At 52.8% G+C, this 25,340-nt stretch overlaps 1 protein-coding gene across 3 annotated transcripts; it reads left to right on the top strand.

The window, feature by feature from the left end:
* The first annotated feature begins 581 nt into the window (after positions 1-581).
* MAN2C1 (mannosidase alpha class 2C member 1) lies at positions 582-24,975 on the top strand. Of its 3 annotated transcripts, none has more exons than XM_090028862.1 (26): positions 582-737; positions 4,049-4,174; positions 6,894-7,017; positions 7,770-7,840; positions 8,354-8,531; positions 10,192-10,381; positions 11,619-11,725; positions 12,098-12,208; positions 12,640-12,732; positions 13,167-13,283; positions 14,282-14,377; positions 15,066-15,211; positions 15,379-15,502; positions 16,220-16,341; positions 16,903-16,988; positions 17,931-18,101; positions 18,547-18,629; positions 18,760-18,854; positions 19,470-19,574; positions 19,880-20,036; positions 20,559-20,702; positions 22,070-22,179; positions 22,733-22,812; positions 23,019-23,164; positions 24,091-24,194; positions 24,346-24,975. In XM_090028862.1, exons 1-26 carry the CDS (start codon positions 637-639, stop codon positions 24,458-24,460), a joined length of 3,102 nt encoding a protein of 1,033 aa, XP_089884988.1. In that variant the 5' UTR covers positions 582-636; the 3' UTR covers positions 24,461-24,975. The 3 variants fall into 3 exon arrangements, with proteins under 3 accessions (XP_089884988.1, XP_089884989.1, XP_089884990.1); XM_090028863.1 differs by having other exon boundaries at positions 606-737; positions 4,095-4,174; positions 6,852-7,017; XM_090028864.1 differs by lacking the exon at positions 582-737 and having other exon boundaries at positions 4,089-4,174; positions 6,852-7,017.
* Positions 24,976-25,340: the final 365 nt, after the last annotated feature.

The following is a 25,340-nucleotide window of genomic DNA, read 5'->3' as shown; positions in this document are numbered from 1 at the left end:
ATATTTAGTGCTTGGTAGGGATGTAAATTAGTCGGGAAAAGCTGCATCGTGATGTTCAGATCTGTTGCAGTTTGCCTGGTGCCCCTCGCTTGCCCTGCTTGAGGGTGCGCGTTCAGGCAGCCGAGTCTCTCGGAATGGGGAGCGTGTGAATTTTGAATGAATTGGGGCCTGTTGTGACTGGAATATGTTGCTTTTTCTTTCAGAGCAGTTTGAGGATCCCCGTGCATTGGATCTGATCCGCTGAGAGCAGGTTTGTGCCTGGAGGCTTCGTTTCACCACACCCCAGGCTTCCCCTTGCCCGGGCAGCATTGTCATCCTGCCCGTGCTAAGCAGCCCCTTAGTCCATGGACCCCACAGGAGCCAGGCCTCGACTGCTTTCCTTTGGACGCGTTGCTGCCGGCAGAGCCCAGGTCTGCGGTGGAAGGCGGCTGCCACGGTGTCGTTGTGAAGGCAACGGCCGGAGTCCCCTGGGGCAAGGAACTCGCGCCCGGTCCGAGTCGGGATGGGGACTGCCGGGGCCTGGTGCGCCGTGAGGACCAGCAGAGGGCGGCGGACCGAGGCGGCTGCGCGCGCTCCCGGGGCGGAGGCGCGGCGCGGCGAGTCCGTGCGCCTGCGCGGTGCGGGCGGCCCGCGGCCATGGCTCGGCCCCTGGCGCCCTCGCACCGGCGCACGGCGCTGGAGCGGTCCGACAAGTTCGTGTCCGAGCGATACTTCACCGACTGCAACCTCCGCGGCAGGTGTGGCTGCCCCCGCCCCGTCCGGGAGCGAGCCCAAGTGCCCCCGGGCCGGGCTCCCGCCGCTGTCGGCTCGGGCGGGTCCCGTTGTCGGCGCGCTGCGGCCTCTCCCGCGGGCCCCGGGCTCCCCCCCGTGCACCTCGGCCCGCGGCCCCGCCGACCGCAGCAGGGACACGGGCCGGGCTCAGGGCTGGGGCCGGCGCGGCCGCCCTGCCGGGTGCGCAGGCGGCGGGTCGAGGCGGGGTTGCAGCGAGCGGGGCCTTACCGTCCCGCACAGAAAGCGGGGTGTGAGAGCGGGCTAAGTGCGAGGTGGCACGTGCCGCCGCCCCTGCCCCAGGGCGCAGATTGTATGGTATTCACTCCAGGATTCACGGAGTGCCGTCCAAGCCACGGTTACCTTCATCTGCGCAGGCTGCACCAGCTTTTCTGCTCCGCGGCCTGGAGAAGGGGTGCCAGCTCAGTCTGTGGACTGCATTTGGTCCATGGGTCTGATCTGGCTTGATCCCCAGCCCAGCCAGGACCCGATCCAGCCAGAAAGGGCTTGGAAATTTGGCAGTGGGGGAAGAAGTGGCAGTACTAATTGCCACTGCTTCCCTGTTGCCAGTTTTGGATGTGTGGAGAACTGCTTGTGCCAGATCTCACCCATGGGCTGGGAGTGAACTGCCCTTGGACTACCCTGGTGGGAACATGGCACAAGCATTGCTCCAGGAGGATATATGCAAAGAAAAATGTATTTTTGTATTAAAAAATCTCTTCAGTGCTATTTTGCTGGCAGTGACCACACCAGCCTTTGAAAGTTCATGTTTAGTTTTCAGAATTCAAATAAGCAAACCAGCTGTTGGGTTTAAAACTGCTGGACTGTGTGTCTCTGCCAGACTGAAATTTCCAGCTAACTATGCACAGCATCTCCTGTATTTAGTTCACGTGAATACCTTTAAGGACAGTCCCTGGTTTAACTTGTCAGAACCCCGCTGCATGGACTTGGGGATTTGCCGTTTGGTTGAGGGTTTTGTCTATTGCATGTGGCTTTTTGTGTGCCAGTGCAGTCACTCAGGGAGCTACAGAGCCTCCCGCTTTTTAATGCATGCAAGGAAGCTTAAACAAATACCTGTCAAACATAGCGAGAAACAAGGGTTTTCTGGTGATGCCTTTTATTGGTTCAACTGTATAGTTAGGAGATATGTAGACAAACTTTCAGGCACTGAGTGCCCTTGTTTCTGGCTAGCATCCATGATCTAATTGGTGTCTGAGTAGAAGACAAGCCAGTCAGCATAGGAGTCCCAGGACACAGCTGGACATATCAGATTCCTCAGTGTGGGCACAGGAAGCCAGGGTGGACAGTGGCCTCACTGAACACCCCATAGGTACAAACTGCTAGTTGGGGCTCTGCTCAGCTGGTGCAGGTCCCCTTTTCCCTTGTAACATGTGGCATGTACAGTTTAGGGTGAAGTGTTAGATTCATCCTGCTCACTGCAGTCTCACCTTCTTCGCCAGGCTTTATGCATTGCAGGGTGTTTATGTCCCAAAGCAGTCTTGGGGGGAACAGCAGGGCATCTGGCTCTACTACTATTGACAGAGATGCTTGTATGAATGCTTTTGAAGTGTCACAGCAGGCATCAATGGGGGAGAAACATGACATGGAAGAGCAGCATCTACTCTCAGGGGTGCATAACACATACAGATCATGGGAAAATAAGACTGGAAGAAACCTCACAAGGTCCAGCCCCTTATTCAAGGCAGAAGCATTCCTGTCGAAACGATCCCAGTCAAGTGTCTGTCTAAGCTGCTCTAAAAATGTCTAGAGATAGAAATTGTACAACTTCTCAAGGTGGCCTGTTCTAATGACTGACCACCTACAGAGAAAATGTCTCCTGATCTCCAGGCTACATTTTCCCTGCTGCTGCTTGGGGCCATTGCTCTTAGTCCTGTCACCTACAGCCACAGGGAAAAGCCTATCTCTGTCCTCTCTATAATCACCCTTCAGGTTTTTAATAATACTCAGAACATTGAACATAGGGTGTATCACATTCCAATGTCCTTGCAAAGGCATTTGTAAAGCTTTAGCAACTCTAGGGTAGAGACACACAACAGATTTACACCAGGGCAGAAATGAAGCTGCAACACAAAATACAGCCCAGCTCCTACAGAGGCGGTAGAATTTCCATCCCTGGGAATTTTTAAGAGCAGTTTAAACAAATCCTTGGATGAGATGACTCAGACAGAGATGTCCCTGCCTTGAGCAGGGGAGTTGGACTAGATGGCATCTTGAGGCCTCTTCCAGCCAGGCATTTCTGTGTTTCTGAGTCACGCTACTTGCAGGGAAAAAGTTACCCTAGAAATAGACTGGAATAGGGCTCTGGGTTATCAGGTCAGTTCCCTGCATTCACAGGCAATCTTTTATGCAGCAAGTCCTAAATATTGTCTACTATAGCCTCTCACACACCACAGCTTCAAAGCACCTCATGAAAACAAAGCCCCAGACACCCTACAGCCTGTCACAGGTAACATGGAGGGGAGACAAGGGATCTGCTTCAGCTCTGGTATTTCTGCTATACCAATAAGTAGACATGTCTGCCGTGGCAGGTACATATATAGCTAATTTTTCCCCCTGCCTTGGCACTTGTCATCTTCAGGTTGCTTTTTCAGTGGCAAAGATGTTGTTGCCAGCACAAGGTGCTTGAGGGAGGCAACAATGTTATTGGTTAATATGCTCAGATGGTCCTCAGAAAGTTAGGAGTAACTGCACACTGACACATGTCATGTAGGGCTGCAGCTTTAGTCGGCTTCACTCCTAGATGTTCAAGGCAAACAGCCTGGGACTGACTCCCAAGTTACCTAGTGAAATACTATTGTAATGGCACCTTCTGTGGGAATCTGCCATGGCAGAGCTGCTCATGGACCTGCTCCTGTATGAATTATACCAGTGCCAAAAGCAACTTTAGTTACACCAGTTGTTAATGCATCTTGTGTCAACACCCACTGCTGCTTACGTAGAAAGCATAGTTTGTGGGAACTGCAAAGTCTCAACCTCTTGGCACTTGATGGCGTGAGAATGTGTCAGGCAGAACAGATATACTGCTGTTGATGTGGCCCATGCTGAAATTATTGTCAGGCTAATGAGATTGAGGATCACTAATTTTTAAAAGACTGATTTGTTTGGGGTTTTTTTTCCTTAAACTGAGTATTTCTTCAGTCACAAACTAGGAAAAACTGTGTTGTGCCAGACTGGGTCTGAAGTCTGGAAGACAGATCCCCTGATGCCAGAATTTGGCTGCAAAGGTTCACAGATTTAATTTCCTTGCCTTGTCCCACAGGCTTTTTGGGGACACCTGCCCCCTGGTTTCTCTCTCCTGCTTCCAGACTCCTCAGCGAATCCCATATGATGAAGCTGTCCAACAGGAATTCAGACCTGCAGCAGTCGGGGATGCCTTTGGGCCCACGTGAGTACCAGCCTTTGGGGAGTCTGCCAGTGTGGGGAGATGGTATTTAAAATATGGTGGTCTCATAAAATTGACATGTCCCCTCTGGAGCAGTGTGTGTGATGATCAGGGTCCTGGTTTTCCCTGATTATATTGCAAATTCTCTGATTAAAAACCCAAAATCCATGATAAAAATGAAAGGCCCCCCCACAGGCTGGTGCCCCGCACTCCCCCCCACAGTCTCAACAGCCCTCCTGATGCCCTTCGCAGCAGCCCCCTAGACCCACAGATATGCAGACACAGACACTGACACCCACTCCAGCTGGTAAGTGTGTGTGGGAGGAAGGGGCGGGGGAAAGGGAAGGTGCTGGGGGAGTAGATCAAGAAGGGGGGGGAGTGTGCCCCTGTGCCCACTCCCAAGAGCAGGGTTGAGGGCAGGGGTGCCATTCTGTGGGCCACACACATGCTGGCCAGCCTGACAGGAAGTGTGCATACGGAGGCCGCCACCGCAACTCTGCCAGTGCGCCCTGCGCTACCATCCCACGGTCACCTGAATGGCTTTGTGGGCAAGTGGCGCAGGGTGTGGCAGCAGCAGTGTGGTGGCAATCACCATGTGCAAGCCACATATGTGCCATCTGGCTCGGGGGTGAAACGGGGCTTGCATTCAGTGGCATACCCCACAACCAGCTGCACAGCTCCGTGGTGGCGTCTGCATGCAGTGGGGGGCTTTGCGGGCAGGTACTGCCACCGCAGAGCTGTGCCCTTCACCCCTAGATCCTAGAGGTAAGTTGGGCTTGGGGGCTGTGGGGCAGGGCTGGGGAAGATAGTTGGGGGCTGAGGGAGTGAGGGTTGCTGCCAGCCCCAGGCAGCACATTACAGCTGGGAGCAGGGCCAGGGGGTGAGGGCAGGGGTGCCCCTCTGCGGGGGCCTTTGCAGGCAAGTGTGATGGTGCCCACCATATGTAGGCCGCACGCATGCCGCCTGGCCGGCTGCCCAAGGGAGTGGGAGATGGAGGCTGGCATGCAGCCGGAGCACAGCTCCATGGCTGACTCTGCAGCTGCGGCGAGGGTTGGGGGGCACAGGGGTGGGGTGGCTTGGGCTTGCACTTGCATGCAATGCTGCTGCTTACCTGGTGTGATGGCAGCTGCCTCCAAAACCTCCCGCTGCCGCCGCGGAGCTCTGCCCAGAGCTGTGCTGCCGGCCGCTGGGCAGCAGCAGCAGCGTGGTGGTGGCTGGGCGGCACACAACCATCACCACCACCACCCCACGCCACACCACTGCCTCCAGCCACACAGCTCCGACCATGGCTCCATGGCAGCAGCAGGAAGTTTTGGAGGCAGAGGAGGTCACCACTGGCATGGGTGGCCATTGCCGCTTGCCTGTGGGGCTGCCCATGCCAGCAGTGACAGCCGCTGTGTACAAAACCTCCTACTGCCATGGAGCCGTGCTTGGAGCTGTGCAGCCGGAGGTAGTGGCGCAGCGCGGGGTGGTGGTGGTTGGGTGGCACTCAGTCATTTCCAGTCCCACCAGCACACTGTGCACTGCATCGCTTACCCGCAAAGCCCCCCGCAGAGGGGCACCCCTGACCTCACCCCTTGGCCCTGCTCCCAGCTCTGATGTGCTGCCTGGGGCCAGCAGCACCCCTCGCTCCCTCGGTCCTCAACCATCTTCCCCAGCCCTGCCCCAAGCCCCATTTACCTCCATGCTCCTGGGGTGAAAGGCACGTGTGAGCCCTTGCCCTGCCTTGGCTGCCCCAGAGGCTCAGGCTCCCCCCTCCTCCCTCTCCCTCCTCCTCCAGGCAGGGCTAGGAGTTTCCTGCCCTTTTTGCAATTGGCTCTTGCAGGCTGGAGCTGTGCCAGCCTGCAAGAGCTCTTTGCAAAAGTGGAAAATCCAAAGATTTCTTTGCTAAAAAGAGAAAGACACGTTTTCTCTGATAAAAACAGGGAATCCATGGTTTCCTCCGTTTTTCTGTGGGAAATGGAAAACCCGGATCCCTGGTGATGATCAGTTTCTACTCCCAGGGTCCACAGCCAGCCATGAATGACTAGTAATGTCTGCAGTGGCAGGGTACATATATGGCTGATTTTCCCCTCCACCTTGTTACTTGGCATCTTAAGGTTGCTTGTGCTTGTATACATATTATTCCTCACAACCCCTTTAATCCTCCCCCCCATAAACAAAGACAAAAAAATGTGATTATCTTTGTTGAAGAGAAACTGAGGCACAGATAAATCAAGGCACTTGCTAGGCTTCCATATCAAGTCAGTGTCGGGGATGGGACTAAGCTGAAAGCCGGGGCTTCTGAAATCCCTGCCTGCTCTTCTGTGAATTCTTTCAGTTCCATGTTTAGGATGCAGCTGACTGCCTACAGTTTTGTCATTTTGGCCAACATACAAATCAGCTGAGGGCAGAGTGATCTCTCAGGGTGTTCCTGCTGACAGAGCCTGAAGAGTGTTGGTGGTGATAGGAACCTTGTGCTGGGAAGCTTGTGCTGCTGCTGTCCAAGTGCCCGTGCTCATTCTCTACAGAGCAGACTTGTGTCCAGAGCTCTTAGTGTGGTGCCTTTCCCTTGGGCTGTTGTTGTCAGTAAGAGGCAAGCCCTGGAGGAACTGTCTCCTGTGGATTTGCATGTCCTAAGCAGCTTTCCTGTGGATATCCCTAGAAGTTTTAACTGTAATGACACATCCCTTGCTTGCAGGTGCAGTGTTTAGTGCAGTGACATGGCTGTGTTCTCTCTCAGATGGTGGACCTGCTGGTTTAAAGTGGAGCTCAGCATCCCACGGGAGTGGGCAGGGAAGGAAGTGCATCTCCTCTGGGACAGTGACGGGGAGGCCATGGTGTGGAGGGACTCACAGCCAGTCCAGGTGAGAGGAGGTGAAGAGATCAGCCTGGGAGCTTTGCTCTGGGTACCTGCCAGGCCACTGCAGCAGCGTGAGCCACTTCCGTGACCTCTCTTGTGCCTCGGCCTTTTATAGCAGGGACTTCAGAATTCCCTACAGTTGAATCATACTGGGTTTTTCCTTTCTTCTGAATCAGCAGTGCCCAAGTCATCCAAACCTATTGCCTTAATGTAGCCTGCGGGGCTTGAATTTGGTAGCAGCAACATTGTTTGTTGTGGCTCCAGGAGCCACTACTCTTGCCACCAAGTTTCCAGCCCCACAGGCCAAGTAGCATGGCTCCCTGGGCCAAATCTTGGTCCCCACTACACCTTCCTCCTTTTTTTTTTTTTGAGTGGGACAGGGGTTAAAGTGACGTTCCCGCTCTTTGCCCACAGCATGTGGGCTGTCCTGGGGTTTTATTAAAGCTAAGAGCAGTGCCCAGGAAGAGCCAGTCCTTTCAAACACATGCCTTGTGGGTGATCAGTACTGCTGGGAGGAAGTGTCAAAAAAATAATGGCTTGGGCCCCTCTATCTTCCAGTAGGGCTTTGTAAATGCCCTCGGTGTGCAGCGCTCCATGGTGACCTGCCGCATGTCTGTATGGCCACATTGCAAGAATCCTTACATTACTGATTTTGCCCTGAGGCCCTCTGGCAGCTCCTCTCTCATGTGTATTGTCTCAGAGCCGTGACAACAATGTTCCAAGCTCAAATGTCCACCCTCCTACTTTTCCACACAGGGCTTGACTAGAGAAGGTGAGAAGACCAGCTACATCCTGACAGACAGCCTCATGGAGACAGACCCTCACAAGTGAGTATTCAGGGAAGCCTATGCCCAACTTACACTTCTACGGCCCCCCCCCCCGCTTGTGAGGAGCCTGAGGAGGGAAGTGTCCATGACTCCCTACAGCTTCATTTGCCAAATCACAAGGAGAGCCATGTTGCCACATTGTCACCCATGGTCTGGAGATGGCAGCTGGGTGGATAACAGGGGCAAGACTTATCCATCCTTGTGCATCAGGGCATAAGTTATTCACTTGCTGGGGTCTGGGTGAGGTTCTCCCTCCAGTCCACAACCCAGCACACAGTACTGTACAGTGAGAAAGGTATGGGATACCTTACTCAGAAGCACCCAAATTGGCCACCAGGAGAGGCAGCTGTTGGCCCTGCTCTGACAGGCCATTGGTCTAGTATCTACTTCTGAGGAGCCTTGTTTCCTAGTCACTCGCTGCCAGTGGAATGCGTCTGGTGCTCTCTGGCTCAGTGAGGGTAGAGGGACAGGATCCGTGGCCCCTTTGCTTCCTTTCTGTTCTCGTTTCTGCAGTCTGAACCTCTATATGGAGGTTGCCTGCAACGGCCTCTTTGGGGCTGGGAAGGGCACCATGATTGCACCTCCGGACCCTGACAAGAAATTCACTTTGAATAAAGTGGAGCTGGTCGTCTTCAATAGAGATGTCCATGAGCTGCTGGTAGACTTTGAGATACTGTTGGACATGGCCAAGGTACGTGCTCTTTTCCTCTGTCTCTGCTTTTGCACCTTCTTTACCTCCTTTCCTCCTCTGTCTTAAGACTTCCCCTTTGTTTCCCTTCCTCTCCCAGTGTTCCAGCCCTTTCCTCTTCCTCTGGAAGAGTAAGTATTGGCTATCGTTTCATAGCTTCATAGTTGGTAGGGTCAGAAGGGACCTGAGCAGATCATCAAGTCCGACCCCCTGCCATGGGCAGGAAAGGATGCTGGGGTCAAACGACCCGGCTAGGTGATTATCAAGCCTCCTTTTGAAGACCCCCAGGGTAGGAACAAGCACCACTTCCCTCGGAAGTTGGTTCCAGATCCTAGCCACCCTGGCTGTGAAGTAGTGCCTCCTGATGTCTAGCCTGAATCTACTCTCAGTCAACTTATGGCTGTTATTCCTACTTACTCCTGGTAGCGCTCAGGGGAACAGGGTCTCTCCCATTGTCTGCTGGCCCCCCTTGGTAACTTTATAGACGGCCACCGATCCCCTCTCAACCTTCTCTTGTGAAGGCTGAACAGGTTCAGGTCCCATAGCCTCTCCTCATAGGGTCTGCCCTGCTGTCCCCAGATCATGCGAGTGGCCCTCCTCTAGACCCTCTTGATCCTATCCACATCCCTCCTGAAGTGCGGTGCCCAGAACTGGACACAATACTCCAACTGCGGCCTGACCAGTGCTGCATAGAGGGGGAGGATCACCTCCTTGGACCTGCTCATGATGCATCTGTGGATGCATGACAAGGTGTGGTTGGCCCTACTGACTGCGTCCTCACATTGGCAGCCCATGTTCATCATGGAATCAGTAATGACTCCAAGGTCCTTTTCTGCCTCTGTGCTGACGAGAGGGGAGTTCCCCAGGCTATAGGTATGCTGCTGGTTCTTTCGTCCCAGGTGCAGTACCTTGTACTTGTCAGTATTGAAACCCATCTGCCCACCCTTGAAACCTCCAAGAGACGTGGTGCTGGCACCTACCCTGGGGGTCTTTAAGAGGCAGGTAGATGAACACCTTGCTGGGGTCGTTTGACCCCAGTACTCTTTCCTGCCATAGCAGGGGGTCGGACTTGATGATCTGCTCAGGTCCCTTCCGACCCTACCAGCTATGAAACGTGTCCAGGTCTAGCTGTATCCTGTCCCTCCCTTCTAACATACCCACTTCTTCCCACATCTTAGTGTCATCCGCGAACTTTAACAAGGTGATTTTCACTCCCTTGTCCAAGTCGCTGATGAAGATGTTGAACAGTGCGGACCTAAGGACTGAGCCCTGGGACACCCCACTGCCCACATCCCTCCTGGCAGAAAACGATCTGTCCACCACGGCTCTGGGTGTGGCCCTCCAACCATTTTGCTACCCATTGTTGCTTGAATTTACCTGGCAACATCTCCCATTGGGCCAGCCAGAGGCATAAAGGCCCCAGAAGCACAAGGGCCCTTTGCTGAGGGGAATATCCCTTTTGTGTCCGTGTAGAATTGGGAAGCGTATGCCACTGTGGGGGGTGGAGAGTGGACACAAGGCAGGAAGGGGCATCTCCATGGATGTCCTGCTCACATGTGCAGGGCGTTAGACCCAGTCTCTGTAAGGTGAGGTCTACTAGCCTCTCCAGTCTGGGAGGTGCTAAGCTCCTGGTTCAGCTCTCCTTGCTTCTCCCCTCCCTCAGCACCTTGGGGAGAAAAACCAGAGGAGCTTCCAGGCTCTATACACAGCCAACCAGATGGTGAACCTCTGTGACGTCACAGACCCATCCACCTTCCCTGCAGCTCACCAGCTCGCCTCCGCCTTCTTCAGCCAGAGGAATGGAGAGAGCCAGCACACAATCCATGCCATGGGCCATTGCCACATTGATTCGGGTAAGAGCATGGCCCGGCCATCATAGGCACCTGCTGAATGGCCTGAGATTTAGTAGTCCTGGCCCTTGGCTTTGGGAGAAACCCGGTTCAAAGCAGATAGTGGGCCAGGAGGCACTGAGTGTATGGTAGAAGTGATGGTCTTAGCCTCCAGGATAAGGATTATCTTTGTTATCCTCTGCAAAAGGTGTTTAGCCTTATCTGGCTTGATGAAGCATGAGTTAAAGGGCATTTTGATGGAGGAGCCTGTGATAGCCTGTTGTGCCTGGACCTTGCCTCACTTGGATTTCAGATTTCCAGCATGGATTGGGCCTTGCTGTTGTAGGGGAATAGAAGTGAAGAGCCCAGGACACCAGCACGTCTGAGCTGGACAAGAGTCTTGCTGGGGCTGGAGATGAGGAAAGACCTCTTGCCTCTGCACTTGTAACCATACTTGTTGCAATGCAGGTGCATTTAATAGCCATATTTTGTTGATGTCTTTTGTGCTCCTGTGTGCTTTGTTCTTGTTAAAGGCAGCATAGCTCAGGCAAGTCTCACTTCTGCCTTGGCGACCTGGGGAAGATAGCACAGAATGGCTTCTAGCAGGCAGCTTGGGGTGTGTGTATGTGTGTGACATCATAGTTTCATAGTAGGGTCAGAAGGGACCTGAGTAGATCAAGTCCGACCCCCTGCCATGAGAAGGAAAGAAAGCTGGGGGGGTCAAATGACCCTGGCTAGGTGATTATCTATCCTCCTTTTGAAGACCCCTAGGGTAGGACCGAGGACCACTTCCCTTGGAAGTTGGTTCCAGATCCTGGCTGCCCTGACTGTGAAGTAGTGTCTCCTGATATCTAGCTTGAATCTACTCTTCATCAACTTAGGGCCGTTATTCCTCGTTACTCCCGGTAGTGCTTGGGGGAGCAAGGACTGTCCCATTGTGTGCTGGTCCCCCTTGGTCGTTTTGTAGATGGCCACCAGATCCCCTCTCAGCCTTCTCTTGTGGAGGCTGAACAGCTTCAGGTCCTGTAGCCTCCCCTCATAGGGCCTGCCTTGCTGCCCCCAATCATGTGAATGGCCCTCCTCTGGACCCTCTCGATGCTGTCCGCATCCCCCCTGAAGTGTGACACCCAGAACTGGACACAATACTCCAACTGCGGCCTGACCAATGTTGCACTGAGTGGGAGGATCACCTCCCTGGACCTGTTCATGATGCACTGCCATTTGAGATACAAAGGCCACAAAGCTGCCCATGTTCCCATAGCCTGGCTGTGGCCGTATGAGGAGTCCATCCGGAAATGTGCTCGCAGCTGGGTGACTGTTGTCCGCTTGATGGAAAAGAACCCGGGCTTCACCTTTACCTGTTCCCAGGTGAGTTGCTATCTCCTGCTCACATGTGGACAATGAAACTCCCACGGGAAATACAGATGGGAATTGCTTAAGAGTCTGTGCCTGTTCTCTGGACAGAGCTGGTTGGGGCTGCTGCTGTGACCTCTACACAGGGCTCCTTCTCTTGTGTGGGGCCCAATGCACACTCAGTCACAGGAACTAGGTGCCCACGGCCTCCTGTATTTTAGCCAAGAGCCGTCTACCTGGTTGTACTTGCAGAGCTCTTTGATACCTGTTGAAAAATCCAGGCTTGCAGATGCCTGAAGCCAGAAGCTCAGCTGTGTGCTGTCTTCCCCAAGCCTGTGAGACCTGGAAGTAGCCTCCATCAGGTGACAGGGTGTGTCTTCTCCCCAGGCACAGCAGTTGGAGTGGGTGAGGAACTGGTACCCTGGGCTGTATGCTCAGATTCAGGACTTTGCCAGGAAAGGACAGTTCATACCTGTTGGAGGCACCTGGGTAGAAATGGTAAGAACATTGCAGCCCTGGCCCGTCACTTCATGAGCTTCCCTGCACAGGAGCAGGCCCAGGACACCCCAGGCTCCCCAGGAAAGGGAGTACCAGAATTCACTCAGTTCAGGGGGGCTGAAACACAGCAGTTACTGAGGTGTGTTGTTCAGTTCTGCTAGGGCCCATTTCCCCTCAAACCAACCCCGTTTCTCTCCTGATGAAGGCAGTTGCCAAGCTGTGCTGGCAGCAACTCTTCTATCCTTCCCTAGGCCCTCCTTTGTCTGGAGAGCACATCAAGTCCACATGTGGCTGCCCTGCCTCGGTTGGCAGCTGTCAGGCTTTGCTCTGTCCTGGGAGGGCTGCGGTGGGGGCTGTGGTTCACAGAGCGAGAGCAGAGGGCGCCCTCACTGTGCACAGTGTTCATCAGGCCTTTGGTTCCTCCACCCCAGGATGGGAACCTGCCCAATGGGGAGTCGATGGTGCGCCAGTTCCTGCAGGGCCAGCGGTTCTTCCAGGAGCAGTTTGGGAAGCTCTGCACAGAGGTATGCACTCCTTCTCGCTGCAGCCCTTGCATTCTTGCTCCATGTGGGCAGAGTGCTCTGTGCTTTCCTTTCTAGAGCTGGTATTCCCAGGGTCTTTGCTTCATTTCTGCGGGGTGAATTTCCTCAGGAAAGTCCAGCCAGCCTGGCTTCCTGGAGTCCCAGATCACCCTGAGAGGGGTACTCTCCAGCTCCTCAGTGTCCAGTTCATCTAGGACCCAGTACCCAGCAGTGTGTCCACGAGGTGCTGGGTTCCTGTGCTGGCCATGAGGATCCTCGTGATACTTGGCTTTGTTTGGCTTGTTTTTAATGTTGCTCAAAGCTGGGAGTGGGAGAGGGGAGTGTCATGCATTTGTCATGTATGTATCCCTGCCTGGGTATGCAGCCTGAGAGAGCTCTGGGCACGGGACTGTCTGTGTTTCTCTTCCTGCTCCCAGTTCTGGCTGCCAGACACCTTTGGATACTCTGCCCAGCTGCCCCAGTTGATGCGTGGCTGTGGAATATGGCGGTTCCTCACTCAGAAACTCAGCTGGAGCCTGGTGAACACCTTTCCAGTGAGTGGCTATGCTGGCATGGGAATGGGCATGGGTCTAGTAGGCTCTGCTCTGGTTCTTCATGCAGGCTGAACAGCTCCCTCAGCCCCCTAGGTGGAGCTGGGAACAGGCCTAGTTCATGGCTTGAGTGAAGTCACACTTTGCTGATCCCAGCACACTCAGCTGGTTCTTGGGTCCTTGGGGGAAGGTGGGAAGTAGCCCAGAGACCATATCTCAGTTTCTGACCTGTCAGTATGTGCTTCCTTCAGGCTTCCTGTTGCATACTCCAAAGCCAGCTTCTGAAGGGAGATGTGATTTGAGCACAGGCCTGGCAGACAAAAAGTCCTCTGGTTGTCAACCTCTGATTCCATCCTGTAACAGCTCCTCAGATGCCAGCGCAGTTGATCTTTGAGGCTCCTTGCACTACCCAACGTGTGGCAGGATGGGGAGCAGTGCAGCACACAAGAGAAGCAGTAGGGGCTGCAGGAGCAGTGGCATGGATATCACTGATGTAATCTGCCCCCATCTGCTGATTCCTTTGTTTGTTCTGCCTTTGGTAGTTGGTTTATATGCAGTCCTGTGTAGAACTGGGAATGTGTAAAGCACAACTGGCTGTTAGATCATTAGTCAATGGCACAAGATATCTGTCAGGTTAGGAATGCATGTGTATCCATGGGCTGTGTAATGGCCAGTCTGTTATAGTGTGTGGGTGTGCATGTGAGTGCAGGATCCCCCTGTGCATTGGGGCAAGTGTATGTTTATGTGCGTGTGAAATCCCCCATGCACTGGTGTGTTTGTATGTGTGTATTGGTGAGCAGGACAGAATCAGGAGTCTTGAAGCCCAGGACAAGGTGATCTTGGCTGTGGATGACCAGGTGTTGAACAGCTTCAAAAAATGAATGGTGGGCAGTCGTCTCCCTGTAGTATATTACTGCACTCGGTTCAGCCTAGCAGGGCTCCCCCTGGAGCCTCCAGGAGATACCACAGCTTCAGTTGGTTGATGTCTCTCTCTCTTCTAGCACCACACCTTTTTCTGGGAAGGCATTGATGGCTCCAGCGTTCTGGCCCATTTCCCACCTGGTGACTCGTATGGAATGCAAGGCTTCGTGGAAGAGGTGAGTGAAGCAACCTCTCAATTAGGTGGGCTCACCCCTGCCTCCCTGCCCCAGCACATCCAGCATGCAGAGAACTGCCAGTCACCCCACACCTGAGCTGCAGGAGGAAGTCCTGCTTGGAGAGGTTGTAACTCTGAAGAGCAGTCTGACTGTGTGTCCGTGATTTGGACTGCGATAATCAGCTACATTCTAGAGAGAAACATATAGGAGAGCGGAGGGTTGATGAGTCACTGAGGGATGGGTCCAGGGCCGACCCTAGGGGGAGCAAATCAGGGTGACTGCCCCAGGTCCCACACTTTGTGGAGCCAGGTGGAGCAGCGGCGGTGCGGAGCTGGGCAGAGTGGCGGCTCCATGTTCAGCCGCTCGCTACTCCCCCACCCCTGCCACCGACGATGGTGGTGGCAGCTTCTTTGGGTCTGAGGCCTATGGGATCAGATCAGGGTCAAGACCCACATGGGCTGATTTGCCCTGGGACCCCACACCCTGCTCGGGTCACATTTGGATGAGTTGTTGCATTTCCAGCTCCCCCTGCTAGATATAACCTGGTAGCCAGGCCTGAAAAGTGAACAACCATGGTGGGGAGCCCTCAGTGACACGTCTGATGGTGATGTCTGCAGAGGCTTCCTTGGTCTTGTGGTGCATGATGGCCCTGAGAGCCTGTGGCATGTATGTGTACAATCCCTTCCAGATGCTGAAGACTGTGAATAACAACAAAGACAAAGGCCGTGTGAACCACAGTGTTGCTCTCTTTGGCTTTGGAGATGGAGGAGGTGGCCCAACCCAGAAGATGCTGGACAGGATGAAGAGAATGAAGGACGTGGATGGGCTACCCAGGTGAGAGGAAAGTTCCCTACCCTGTTCAGGCTCAGTGGAATCATAGCTGGCTCTCGAGGATGCATCAGCTAACTTCTTTTGTCTTCACATGCAGAAAGATTGGGAAGGGGGTCTGCTGATGTTTCACAGCTGCTCACAGACTGCCTTCTTGTATCTCTCATCCAAAGGGTTCAGATGTCTACACCTGACCAGTTTTTTTCTGTCTTGGAGAGAGATGGGTCACAGCTGTACACCTGGATAGGAGAGCTGTTTCTGGAGCTGCATAATGGCACATACACCACCCAGGCTCAGGTAACCCCAGGGTTCACGTTAGACAGTAGGCAGACGAGGTTATTTGGGTAAATCTGATATCTTTTATTAGACCAACTGAATAGTTGGAAAAAATCTTCTGAGCAGGATTTTGGGTTTAAAAACCCTTCGTCAGGCTGAGGAAGCATCTGCAGTTGGTGTGAGCTCTTCCTGGGTGGAATGAATGGTAAATGGAATTCCATCCAGGAAGAGCACACTTGCGTTATCAACAATAAACAAGCACAACAAATCTAATTCTTTTCAGTATGTTACTGTGGAGCTAGGAAGCTCTTAGGGGACGGGGTTAAAAGTACTCCTGCCTGCTGTAGAAAACAGAAGGGTGAGAAAACTCTCTGAATACAGGACAATTCCCCTGTGAAGGGGCATCATCCTGATCTCCAATGAGCAGCTTCAACTTGTGTTCCAAGACAGGAGAGCACAGCTCTTTTGAAGAGTTCCACAGAACGTGTTTAAATGTATCCTGTCCATCACTGCATTTTGGGAAGAACCAGCTTCCAGAACAGAGCGCATGCCCAAGTGGCAGCAGTATTTGCTGCTGTAGTGGGAGGTGGTTGTGCGGAGAAGGTGCCCCCAGGCAAAAGATTGTCTTGTTGTCAACTGATACTAGTTATCTATGTTTCCATATGTAGTTCAGATGGCTGAACCTGCTTCTGAGGAATGATCATTCTAAAACCCATTTTATTTTTGCTTTGGAATCAGATAAAGAAAAGCAATCGGGAATGTGAGCGGATACTGCATGATGTTGAAGTCCTGAGCAGTTTGGCCTTGGCACAGAAAAGTGCTTTCCCATATCCTGCCACCAAACTGCAGCGTCTCTGGAGGTAAACAAGTTTATCTGAGTGCCATCACTAACTGGGTCAAGTTGCCCCAAAAATCATACCCATTTATAATACCTGATTGATATAACACTTTGACACTATGGTTTAGACAGGGATAATCCTGTCTTGACCAAAGGGTTGGACTGGATGACCTCCTGGCATCTCTTCTAGCCATATTCGTATCTTTTTATGATACTAAGAATTTATCCCAGGGAAAAGTAAACATGTCTCAGTGATTTCCCAGATCTGTGCTTTCTGCTCTCCCATACATTGGGAATCCTTTCAGAAGACCAGAGAATGATTGAATGAACTCATTGCTGGGAGAGCTCTTGGCCTGGGAGCCTACGGCACAATTCCTTGTTTCTTATAACCGTTGATCAAGGCCAAGCATCAGTCATATGGAGGTGAACCCCAATGCCCAAAAACAGGTGTGAGATCTTCCTAGCTAGATGGTATTTTCTCTCAGCAGTCTGTAGGGTGTGGCAAGACTCATCCTTCAGAAGAAGGTTGTTGTAGTCCATGCAGAGTGAATCTAACCCCGAGCTCCTGTTCCTTGGGGTTTAGGCTTCTGCTTCTGAATCAGTTCCATGATGTGTTGCCAGGCACCTGTATCCAGCTGGTAGCAGAGGATGCCATGACTTACTATGAAGGTGAGTGGAGAACACTGAGTTAGGGCCCAAACAGGTTGTAAGACATTCTACTGGGGGGGCTTCAGAGGTTTTGTACCTGCTTTTTGGTCCATTTGTAAACATTTGCCTGTAGTGCACCTTCTTTGCAGCTCATGGGGCATGCATAACTCCATTAGGAAGATGTGCTGTACGCATTGGTAATAACTAAGTCCCCTGTTTTCCTGCATTGAGTGTCCTGCTTCCTGTAGCAGCAGGTTGTATGAATAACATCCATTGTGCACTGAGGCATGCACTGGATATACAGCATTTGCAGATCCCCAAAGATTGCAGAGAAAATCAGGTCTGGTCACTGCAGATTGACAGCCAGGGTATGACAAATAGAAAGCCCCAGCAGGTGGAGGAGTCCCCACTGGTCTCAGGAGCCCTGTGACATCAGGAGTGACAACTCCTGTGGCTGAGCAGCAAGAAGGGGAGGACTGTTAGGAAGGCATGAAGAGTGGCTACCTGGGAAGATGGAGGAAGGTTAGGATCCAGGGGAGAGTAATTTAACTGAGGGGAATGACACCCAGCAATTAAAACACTGGCTGAAAGGGAGCAAGAACTAGTGCTAACTATAGGGGAACTACTAAATAGAGAGTTTGTACAGGGAATGGGACTGCTGGGTGCATGAACGACGTGTGCCCCTGAAGGCTCAGCGGGCACGATGGCCGCCCACAGACAGCCGCAGCGAGGGGAGGAGGTGGCAAGCAGCAACCACCTGCAGGTGTTGGTGGTGCTTCTGTCAGGGTGCAATTTCAGGGTGCACATGCCAATGGCTGGGTGAACGGGATGGATAAGGAATGTGGGGAACACTGAATGTCATTCCTTGGCTGCTTTGTGTGTCTGTGAAGGACCTAGCAAACTTTTCCTGCTTTACAAACCCTATCAATCTACTCTTCACTGAAGTGCCTTTTCTTCACCCAGAAATCCGTGCTATGGGTACTCTCCTCCTGAAGGAAGCTGTGCAGTCCTTGATTGGAAAACTTTTGCCAACTGGCTCGGAAACAGCCGAAAGCACTGTAATCATGAACACGTTGCCTTGGGAACGGACGGAAGTTATCTCCAGGACCAGACCAACCGGAGCAGACACCTTAGGTACCGCTGCACTGCCTGCCTAAAGACTTCTAGGTCATCCTTCATGGAGCAGTGATTCACACTACGTCTCTTCATGGATAGCAGTGGAGGGGAGATGGGACTGATACAGCTATGAAAGATGCATATCCCAGCAGGATATACAGCTGTCGCACCTGACGCACCTGCAACACCGGTGCACGTGTCAGCCTTCAGGGCTTCCAGGTTATGCATGACCAGGATTTCCCTTGATTTATAGAAAGAGATTCAATTTCCCTCAGCATGACATGTTAGCTATCTTCACATGGGGAGGGGAAAAGGATCCTATAGGTCCTGCATTCAGAGTAGTGGTTGGGTGGAGGTATTTAGTGTAGAAGGGGGCAATGAGGGAGAAGGCTCACATGGAGCTAGAGAGGATATCTCCACTGAAGGGAAACTGAGTGAACTTCTTTGCCTCTATTTCTTTTAGCCCTCGTGAAGGTCTGTAGCATGGGCTATTCTGTGGTGAAGGACTCGTTAACACCACCTCACCCTGTAAGGGTGGTTAAACAGGTGAGCTGCCCTGTGGGGTCCAACCTAGGGGGAGTTCCCTTCTGGATTAGGCCCTCTGACCTCCCCTGCCCCTGTGGCTTGTGTGGAGTCTGTGTTGTGCTGTCTTCTGATGTCTTTCCTTATTCACCAGTTGGATGGGTCCATTACCATGGAGAATGGGGTTATTGCAGCTCATCTGGACTCAATGGGACATGTGACATCGCTTCATTTAGTGAGCTCTGGGAGGTGCGTTATACTTTTCTTTGAACCAGTAGAATGTGGGATTTTCTGTCCCTTGGATGACCTCCAGAGGGTCCATCCATGCTGGACAGATTGTGAGATGAAGCCTGGTAGGGAGTCACTAGAAACTTCCCCTTCATCCCTGAGTTTCATTTTACCTCAGACCTCCTCTGGGACAGGAGTTCAGCCCCTCAGAGGAAGTTCTGGGTCACTTGTCTCACCAAGTCTACTCCTAGAAAACCTCCCCTGTGAGCCCCTAGCTCAGTGGCTTTTAACCTTCAAGAAATGCCAGCTATTAGTTGTCACTTGTTTTTTGACTACAGAAGAATAACAATCTTCTGTTGCAAAGGACTCAGAAAGACTACCGCAGGTCAGAATGTTTTTGATGCTGTGGCTTCCTAATTGAAATCTCCAGCTTTATCTTGTGAATCTTTTTGGCACTCCTAATAGTGCTAACATTGTGTTGTACCCTGTAGCATCCTTGACAGGATCTCACCTTTGTTGAGAGTCACTGCCCTAGCTGTACATACCTGTTGTAAGGGTGTTGGAGTCTCATTTCAGGACTGCTTTATCTTTCACAGTTTCTTGTTCAGTTACTGTTCATCTGCTGCTTTGTTTTAGAGAGTCAGTCCCTGAGGGCTCTTGTGCTAACCAGTTTGTGATATTTGATGACATTCCCTTGTACTGGGATGCCTGGGATGTGATGGATTATCATCTAGAAACCAGGTAGGTGAGCGGTGCCTTGTGAGCACAGGCACTTCTTTAGGACTTGGCAAGGATCTTTGCCTCTTGGGGTTGTAGCAAGGGGCCAGTTTCCCAGAGGTAGAACAGAACTGTCGCAGTGGGAAGCCATGTGCTTGTTCTTTCCAGGCTTCTGCGTAGTGTGCATCCCTGTAGCTTGGAGTGTTTCTATGCGTATCTCTGGTGAGAGCGCTACAATCTGCAGGTGTCTGCACTCTCCCCCTGTCTTGCATCTTGCAGGAGCCTTTCATCACCCTGGGTTCTTAGCTTTGTGTGTTAAAAACTTTTAGGAAGCCAGTCACGACCCTTGTGAAGCCACTGGAAATTATCTTGCCAGGGGGCCTGCGAGGAAGTGTCAGATTCTCTCTGCAGATCAGCGAGAAGAGCATCATCACCCAAGAGGTCATCCTGGACGCCATGTGCCCTTATCTTCGATTCCTGACCCAGGTTTGGAAAGGCCTGTAGAGGCCACATCCTTGTGACGCTGTCTGTGGTGGTGGGAGGGGAGAGAACCCGGGCATTCAGTAATACTGGTTTTGTACACGTAGCTTCATGGGGCAAACTTTACCCCTTGTATTGTGCTCTCAAGCAAGCAGGAAGGCTGTGCAGTCTGTAGAACCCAAGTGCAGTTGGCACCATGCCATAAACATCACTAAACAAATGGAGATGTGCCTGAAGGTGGTAAATGTCACAGATAGCCATGGCCAGGACCTCCTAGACCACCCAAGAGCCTGCCCCTGCCTGGCAGCAGCCAAGATAGTAAACTTCTATAATATACAGTCTTATCACCACTGCTGCCCCACCTGGGTGCCCATTCAGCCTCCATGTGCATTTACTCAGAGCATTAGGGTTGCAGTGGGATGGATTCTGATGTAGCCGGATTTTGCCCCAGGCGGAGCACAGCAGGGTACAGCTAGCATCTCCTGCCTGCCCTGCTGAGCCTGCTTTTGGCTGTTGCCTTGACTTTAGGTTGAGTGGAACGAGGCTCACAAGTTCTTGAAAGTGGAGTTCCCCGTGCAGGCTCGGAGCATGAATGCCACCTACGAGATCCAGTTTGGCCACCTGCAGAGGCCAACACACTGGAACACGTCTTGGGACTGGGCACGATTCGAGGTGAGGGGGGAGCAGCCCAGCTCCAAACTCTGGCCTGTAGATCAAAATAGCCCCGGTAGCTCTTCGCTCACCCATCCCTTCCCTCCACACTGCACATGCACTCTGAGAATTCCTCTGTCTGCTTGGAGCCTGGCTTCCTTAAGGGATATCTGCCTGGAACAGGTTCCCCTCATCTCGGGGGGGAGGCAGTTCTTTGTTAGGCAGGGTCCCCTAGTTCAGTGTTTCTCAAACCAGGGGTGGTGACCCAAAAGTGGGTTGCAAGAATATATGAAAGGGTCATGAACAAACTTTAAAAATGGATTCTCCTTTAAAGGAGAAAATTGTGGGAAACTGGTTTTTCCTTTGCAGGCTGGCAGAGTAACAACCCGCGAGGGCTACTTAGGGCCCTCCTTCCCCACACACCCACCCCCTGCCTCACACACTGGGGTCAGGGGGCAGTGGGTCAAGACTGAGGGGCACTGAGTTGGGACTGGCTATCGATGTTTACAAATGGGACCTGGTACAAAGAAGGTTGAGAACCACTGCCTTAGTTGACTGCAGCATGGTTTGAAGTCACCAACACCAGCATAGGTGACGTGTAAGGGGGGCATGGTGGGGCATATGCCCCCCCCCCGAGATTGGCTGCTGCCAAAGGTGCCACTGGCTTTTGCGGGCAGTTTCCTCCTGCACCTGCCCCCCACGCCACTGCCAAAGCAGCCGGTGGCAGCTGCAGGCAGCCCCTGCTCGCTCCCCCCGCCACTGACACCACTCACCAACAATGCCACTGCCAGCAGCAGGTGTGGGTGGTCTGTGCTCACTGACATATGCCGGGGGCTGTGGGCAGTCCCCACTCACGGTCATGGTACCCCCCCAGTCTCGGGAGGCACCAGTTGTTCACGCACACCAGGTTGTGGCTGTGGCTGGTATGCTGATAGGAGAGCACCTTCCCTTGGACTGTTTTCGAACAGCCTCAGAGACACTGAGCTTTCCTGCAACTGCTTACAACTGCCTGCCCTCTGGGGCTGTGGTTCCCCACTGGAGGGGAAGCTGCTGGGTCTTTCAAAGCCAGTTCAAGCTGTGCAAGAAGCAGTTGCAGCCCCAGCTGGGCTTCAGCTGCCAGGGAGTGTGGTGAGGGAGGATGAGAGCTTTGTCCTTCATGGCGACTGGATTGACGGCCACAGCCCTCCGTTGCCAGATCCCGGCTCTTCACAGTGGCTGGGATCCATTTGTCTCCAGAGATCTCTGCAGGCCAGCACCCACTCCCAGTCCTTGCATCCTTCATCATAGTTTCTGTAGCACCCAACTTGCTGCACAGGTGTGAAAGGGCCATCCTGGACACCAGCCCCCTAATACCTGACTGCTCATTCTATCCCCTCCCCCCGCCACAGGTGTGGAGCCACAAGTGGATGGATCTGTCAGAGCACGGCTTTGGGGTGGCGCTGCTGAATGACAGCAAATATGGTGCCTCGGTGCATGGGAACACCATGAGCCTATCGCTGTGAGTGGGGGAGAAGGGCGGGGGCTTTGCCTGGGCCTAGAGGCTACAGCTGCCTCCCACCTGTCCTGCTGGTTTAACTTGGAAGGCAGGAGGGCTGATGAGGGTTAACCCTTTCCTGCATCCCTGCAGCAGGTTTGAGTACCTGATGCTGCTCTAGGGGAGGTGGCACAAGATGGCAGCCTGTCACCAAACAGGCAAGGGCCTGGCTCGTGGGTTCTTTCTTCTCCTTTGGTACTTTGCACCTCAGGCTCAGTTGGCATTTGGTCTCAAGGCACAACAGAGCCTGAGCCCAAGCCCCTTCCTGTTTCTTAGCAGAGGGAGTTAGCTGTCTTGTAGTTTGAAATCGTCCCTTAATGGGTTATTGTTACAGAGCCTGGCACTGTGTTGAGAGTTCAAGGGGCCTTTGTCATTGGGAAGGTGGGGGGCCTGAGCATGAAGTGAGGAATGTGTGTGCTATTTTGTAGGAGAGCCAGAGGGAGGGGAAGGGAAGGGGCACTTGTATTTATCTGCTGCCACTTAGAGAATCCATGGCTATAATCCCCTTCATTCTCAGCCTGAGAGCACCTAAGTCCCCTGACACCACTGCAGATATGGGACACCATCAGTTCACTTATGCTGTGATGCCTCACCTGGGTGAGTTTTGGAGGGTGAACAGCTTGACTCTTTTCCCCCCTCCCGCTCTGGGAGTCTGCTTACTCCCTTAGGGTGGTGATGAGGCAAAGGTTCCCCTCTGTGCGTGGGGTAGAGGGATGCTGGGTGTGGAGGAAGTTCCTTTCCCCCTAGCATAGAAGGTACTGGCACTGTCTGCTCACTGCAGGGTGGCTCTTTTCTCTGTGTAGGCTCCTTCCAGGAGGCTGGTGTGATCCGTTATGCCTACTGCTTGAACTTTCCTCTCCACACAATGCCGGCTGATTCTGTGCAGTGTTCAGCCTGGAGCGCCTTCTGTGTGTCTTCCCCAGCTGTCGTGCTAGAAACCGTCAAACAGGCAAGTGCACCAAGGAGCGAAGCAAGGAGAGGACAGCCAGGCTCTCTAAGATGGATGTGAATACAGAGCTGTGCCAGCTCTTGTGCTGGGGTCAAGCCCAAGGAGAACACTTGGGACTGACCCACTGATGCCACTCTCAGTGTGACTCCATCGTATTCGTCCCCACTTTAATCTGCTCTAATGACTTTTATCCATTCCTCCTTTTGGCGCTCAGCCATTGCCCCCTTTTATTTCATATTCACTGGATGATATGGATGAAGAGCACTGCAAAGGGGATGCTTCAGTTCCACTGAGAATAGTCTGGGCTTGACCCCCTGTGCAGCCATCTTACTGATCTGCATGCTCTTCGTCCAGGCTGGTTCTTCCTGGTGGCACAATATCTCTCTTTCGTGGTTGCCCAGGGCACCAGCTTCAAAAAAGGGGCTGGAGAGAAGCTTTGGTGATACCTGACCTGTGGATGAAGCTCAGGGAATTATTTTGGGAAGCTGGAGAGATGCAAGTTTCACTCTGAAACTTTTTAGGCCTGATTTCAGAGCTGTGCAGCACCCATCTTTCTTTCCCAGTTCACTGTGGGACAAAGGGGCTGCTGCTTCTCTGGAAATCAGACCCCAGTGGCATTCTCATGTGAACAGGAGCCTAGGCAGGACAAGTGAAAACTACTGCTTTTGTTCTTGATAAGTAAGAACTTGAGGCATCTCTGCAGGGAGGAGCAGAAATCAGCCTCTGCTCCAAACCAAGTACCTCAGCCAGGTTTTGTGCATGACCTCCCTGCCCTCAGGTTGATGGCGTGTGGGTAAGCAGGTGTGGTCCCTCTCATTTAAATGGTGTGGCAAAGCTGCGGGGGCTTATTTGATGCCCTGATAGAAGGCACAGGGCTGCCTGCCTGTCACAACTCTTGAGGAGACCCTTCCTCTCTGTCCTTTCAGGCTGAGGACAGGCCAGGTGTCCTGGTGGCCCGACTGTATGAGTCTCACGGCAGCACTGTAGTTACCTGGCTCCAGACCTGCCTTCCTGTGAAGGAAGCAATCACGTAAGTAAGCAGGAGGTGGAGCTCAAAGAAATACAGAGCCAGATTCCCAAAGGTACCCATGCCCCTAACTGGCCATTGAAATCAGTAGGCGATATGTAGGCCTGAATACCTTTGTGAGTCTGGGCTTTCTCTTTCCTGTCTCTTCTCCTAGATGCGATCTCCTAGAACGGGCAGACCCAACCGGCCACCTGCTGCTGAAGGAGCTTGGTGTGGAGCTTTCCTTTACGCCATTCCAAGTCATCTCCGTGCTCTTAGTCTTGGGGTAGTGAGCTACACTAGTATCCTATCCCTGAGCCAATGCCACAGGCAGCCATCATTGGGTAGTTTCAGCAGCTCAGCTAATGGGCGCATGGACATCCCAAAGCACAGCTGCACAAAGAATCCCTTTTCCCAGAACATCATAGTAGGACACCACCATCTTAGTAGGACACGAGTGCCAAGTGTCAGTATCTTCTCAGGGGGTGTTTTCATAGTGATAGACAAAGGAGAGATATGGGTTGGGTGGGGAGACTATGACAAGTCTGGTGCTGGGCTAGCTGAGATCTCAGGGACCAGCCTCAGCACAGAATCCTGGTGCATGTGAGGGAGCGTCTCTAGAGTTCTCTCCCCGAGGATGTCCCCTCTGTTCCTGTCGCTCCCCCAAACCCAGCTTGTCCTTTGCTCCCTCCAGGGCACTTGCTTTCCAGTTCTTTCCCTGGTGATGACAAAGCACCTTCTCTTTCTGTAAAGCTGCCCAGCCAAGAGACTGCAAAGAAACAGCATTAAAGATGGATGAAGTTGTTGTGTTTGTTTACCTTTGAGCTCTTGCACTTGCAGTGGAGGAACACCCTGTCCCGCCCCCCCCCGGCGCAGCCTTCAGAGCATGAGGCAGACGCCAAGTGCCCATCTGCTCTCAGGTGATCTTCCTCCACAGCTTTATATCCACTTTATAAAGGGGGCACTAGTGTCATCCCTATGGTACAGGTGGGAGCTAAGGCACCAGGAAATCAAGTGATATACCCAAGTCCTCCAGTGGCCAAGCCAGGGAGGGAATCCTAATTCCCAGTCTAGTGCTCCTGCCACCACCAGAGGGAGCCATGGGCTGTCACTGGCAAATCATGCCAGGGAAAGGAGTCTAGGACAGAGCCAAGCCTGTTGTGGCCATAG

The sequence above is a fragment of the Crocodylus siamensis genome, chromosome 15 (assembly GCF_052110815.1).
Source record: "Crocodylus siamensis isolate JL-2025a chromosome 15, ASM5211081v1, whole genome shotgun sequence".
Classification (NCBI taxonomy): Eukaryota; Metazoa; Chordata; order Crocodylia; family Crocodylidae; genus Crocodylus; species Crocodylus siamensis.
The sequence above is the reverse complement of the archived record's forward strand: the minus strand, read 5'-3'. Positions and strand labels throughout refer to the sequence as shown.